The sequence below is a fragment of the Panthera uncia genome, chromosome E1 (genome assembly GCF_023721935.1).
Source record: "Panthera uncia isolate 11264 chromosome E1, Puncia_PCG_1.0, whole genome shotgun sequence".
Lineage (NCBI taxonomy): Eukaryota > Metazoa > Chordata > Mammalia > Carnivora > Felidae > Panthera > Panthera uncia.
In genome coordinates, this window is record NC_064814.1 from 9,555,076 (window position 1) to 9,559,336 (window position 4,261).

A 4,261-nucleotide genomic window follows, 5' to 3' on the forward strand; every position below is an offset into this window, starting at 1 on the left:
GAAGGAAGGAAGGAAGGAAGGAAGGAAGGAAGGAAGGAAGGAAGGAAGGAAGAAAGGAGGGAGGAAAGGAAGAAAGAAAGAAAGAAAGAAAGAAAAGAAAAAAAGAAAGAAAGAAAGAAAGGAAGGAGGGAGGGAGGGAGGGAGGAAAGAAGGAAGGAAGGAAGCAAGGAAAGAAAGAAAAAGAAAGGAGGGAGGAAAGAAAGAAAGAAAGAAAGAAAAGGAAGGAAGGAAGGAGGGAGGGAGGGAGGAAAGAAGGAAGGAAGGAAAGAAAGAAAGAAAGGAAGGAGGGAGGGAGGGAGGAAAGAGAGGGAGGGAAGGAAGGGGAGGGGGATCTTTAAATGCCTTGGTTACTTGAGATCCGCAAGGCTGAGAAAACCCTTCCCCTGGGGCACAGGCCCACTGGAAACCCTCACTGCAATGCCACAGCAATAAAGGAGCACAGGTTTGGAATCACACAAACTTGAAGTTGAACCCTGAATCTACTACTTACTGACTGTGACGCTGAACAAATTACCTAATCCCTCTAAACCTCAGCTTCCTTATCTGTAAAAGGGGAATGATAAAACCTACACTTGGAGTCTTTAACAAAATACTATACACAAAGCACCCAGCAAAGTTCCCCTGCCTTCTCTGGATTTTACGTGAGAACCAACTTTCCAAGGAACTTGAGAGAGTCTCCAGACTCTGAGCTGAAATCTTGTGCCCTAGTTACAAAGCCCCCAGTTGCATCCTCTTGCTGGGAAACCCACTGAGGCTCCCACCGTGGACCTTCCCCTGGGGAGAGGGAAGGAGGCACAAGGGATTAGCAGGAAGGGACCACCAAGTAGTCAGAGAAGAACGGGAGAGCAGAGAAGTGTGAGTTTCTCTCAAAGGGAGAGTCTGGGGTCCGTGACCACCTCTGATTCACTCACTCATTCAATACACACTCATTGAGACCCTACTGTGTGCCAGGCACTGCACTGGGTGCTAGGGCAACAAGAGGGAACGGGCAGACACAGCCCCTGTGCCCGTGAAAATTCCAGTTGGAAAAGACTCCTGCAAAATGAAGAATGTGGTGAACAAGAGAGCGTGCGGTGGGGACGGGTGCTCTAAGACAGACGGAAGTGTTGGGCTTTATTTCTACCCTGGGCAGCGCCATCACGGTGGGCCTGTGTGTGGAGGAGGAGGTGGCCCTTGAGCTGAAACCTGGATGAAGAGAAGCCCGTGTTACTTGAGGACCAGAGGGGACACAGCCTGGATGTGTTGAGGGATGGACCTGGGGAGCGTGAGAGCAGGTGCCGGGATGGGGGGGGGGGGGAAGCTATCCACTCTAAGAAATTTGGACTTTAAGGCAATAAAATCCAAGCTCTTATTTATTAATGTTTTCCTGAGAAATGGAAATTTTTCCCAATTGGAAAACAAAACAGAAATCTGGACTTTAGTCTCAGTTTGTTTGGAAGTGTCTGGTGGCAAGAAGGAGGTTGGAAGCAGAAGCATGGTTATAAGGGGCCCTAGACACAATCTGGCCCAAACCCTGTTTTATAAAAGAGGAACCCAAGGTGCAGAGAAAGGAGGAAGTGGCCAGGATCACCAGGGATTGGGGTTGGGCCTGATCTCCCGACTCCCAGACCAAAGACATGCCCTCCAGCTGCCTCTTCTCGCTATAGCTGTTTTAGGCAGCGCTGGTCCCACTGGGGCCGAACCCTGCTGCCCCTGCCAGTGCCTCCTAAGGCCATCTTCCTGTCTGTCCCCCTCTAGTGGTCTTCCCTCCCCTCCTGACTATATCTTTGGGTTACTCATCTTTCTCCTGCTTCCATTCTAATGATGGATGAAGTTTCAAGGCTCCACCAAACAAGCCAACCCATCAAGAGGGAGGGGAGACCGCAGCTCCCTCCTGAGGGCCCCCTGCCCACAGAGCTTGGAGCCTTGGGGCTGGATGATGCCCCTTCACATCCAGCTCCCCGCTGCCCTTTCACCAGGCCCCAGGGCTCCGCCACTGATCTGAGCCAGGCTGTCCCTCCTTAGAGGCCTCCCCTAGAATATCCACCCCTCCACCTCTTCCTCCAACAGACAACGCCCCCTACCTCCACACAGACCTTTCCTCCAATCCAGCCGGGCCTGGTGAAAAAAACCGCTGGACCGAGTCAATAGCTGCCCCCTCTGGCTTCCTAGAGCTTCCTTAAGTCCAACCCATCTCTCCTGCTGCAGAGAAAGTCCATTTTTTCCTGGCTGAATCTCTGGCAAAGCTGAGAAGACAGGGTGTCCTCTACTTAGAGATTTGAATTAAGTCTCTGCCTGCCCCCCTCTTCCCGACCTCCCCAGGTATCTACGACCTCAATCCGACTCTGAGGAGGCAGCCCTCAGCCAGGCCTCAGTCTGGCCACCATCCCCCAGCACATGCTTGTTACCTCTCAATTCCCCTTCCCCAACCGTCTCCACAGTTCTCCCAACTCAGCCAGGGGTCCAGGGCCCACCCCCCTCATCAACCCAGTTACATCTTGGGTTCAAAAGATCCCACCAGGTTTGGGGCTGCAAAGGACTTCAAAAATTGACCTGTCCAACCTCTTCCTTTTTATATCTATTTTTTGAATTATCAATTACCCACACATGTCACAACAAATCTGAAAGGGCACGACAGTCATAAAAAAGAAAAAAAATCTCTCGGAATCCCACCACCAAGAGGTAAAGATTTTGCTCACAGCCTCCCTTTATAAGTGGAGAAACAGGCCCAGAGAAGGAAAGTGACTTGTTCAAGGTCACACAGCAAGTGAGATGTTGGGACAAGAAGCCAAGTCTCTGGCCCTTGCCTGTGTGGTCTCCCTGAAACCTGGTGGTTCTGAACCAACAGCCTCTTGCCACATCAGCTTCCACTGCTCTCTGCCCACATTTTCACCACCAGTACCCTTTCCCACCCTCCTTCTCAACAGGGACCCAAGCTTGTCTCAGCTACATACAAGGACCATTAAAGTCAAGAACGCTGTCACTGATGCTGTGCCTGATGTAGCACACCTCAGAGACAAAGCAGCCCCAACTACAGCATCTCCCGGACAACCTCGTGCCACTGCTCTGTCCCATTTAAAGGACACCTATGTCAGTGAGGCATAAAGCTCTGTCTTCCCAATTCTGTCAAGAGGCTAGACTGCAAATCACCCACCTCCCCAACCCCAGAGAAGGTCTGGGTGCCTGAGGAGAAAGGAGGGGCATGTAAAATTGCAAGCTGAAAAAATGGTTCTTTTATAATATGAGAGACTCAAGGTAGACCTCAGAAAGGACTTCCAGGTGGGAGAGATGATTGTGGAGAACGGTGTAGGGGAGAGGAGTGTGCAAATAGGAGCCCCCCACTATCCAGAGCCAGAGCAACTAATGGCCAGAGTCCACAAGGACAGTACAGCAAGAGTGACAGGGGGACCCTGGAGGCTGGGGAAGGGGGGAGCAGCAAGTTGCTTCTTCGTGGGCCCAGGACTGTTCTCCAGGCTCCAAGCAGGGAGACGAAGCCTACTAGCAAGCCAGGCTGCTACAGAGCTTCCTCTGGGAGAGATGCTGGGTCTCCACCATTCCCCTGATTGCTCCCACCCAGCCCCAAAATCCGACTCAGACCCAACCGGGGTCAGCTTGGGGGTGGGGGTGGGGGTGGGGGGGCGGTGGGGCAGGAAGAGAAAGAGGAGGCAAAGCTGGGGCAGGAGGCACCCCAGGCTCCCCATCTCATCAGATTCATCCTCCTTCAGCGTGACCAGGGGTCTCTACGACTCCCCCACTGTCCCCTTTGGGGCCAGAGTCACTGCCTTATGTAGCCCCCTCTACTGGGGTCCCTCCAGTGTCCTTCCAGGAGGAAAGAAGTGGGGGGTATCAGTGTCTGCCGCCTTTACTCTCACTCACGCATGTGTTTAAAGAAAGTGAGTGGGTCCCTGTCCACCTGCCACAGCCCACAGAGCTCTTGGCCCTCCGCGGACAGTGCCCCGCCCCCCCCCCTCCAGCCCGACATTGCCAGCCGGTGGGTACTTGCTCGTGCCCACGCCTGCCTGACTGCCCCCTCCCGGGCCCCGGCCCACCCCCCTCCCCCCCACCAACTCCGGCCAGTCCTACCTGCTCCGGGCGGGGGGCTCAGCGCCCGGGCAGCCTCCCTGAGCACCAGCACCAGGAGCCAGAGCTCTGCCCGCATGGTGGGTGTCGGGACCCGCCCCCGGCCCGCTGCGGCCCGGGCCCCGGCGAGGGAGGGGCCGGGCTCGGGCGGCGCGGTCCCCGGGGCTGGCGGGCGGAGGAGTGGGCGGCGAGGCGGCGGCGG

At 54.8% G+C, this 4,261-nt stretch overlaps 1 protein-coding gene across 1 annotated transcript in view; it reads right to left on the reverse strand.

Annotated features, from left to right (window-relative positions):
* The window catches only part of PLXDC1 (plexin domain containing 1), a 63,331-nt gene extending 59,076 nt beyond the window's left edge, over positions 1-4,255 (reverse strand). The window contains exon 1 of the mRNA XM_049635920.1: positions 4,063-4,255. Coding sequence (XP_049491877.1) covers positions 4,063-4,138 — 76 coding nt within the window. The 5' untranslated portion in view covers positions 4,139-4,255. The remainder of the gene's footprint in view (positions 1-4,062) is intronic.
* Between the last annotated feature and the right edge of the window lie 6 nt (positions 4,256-4,261).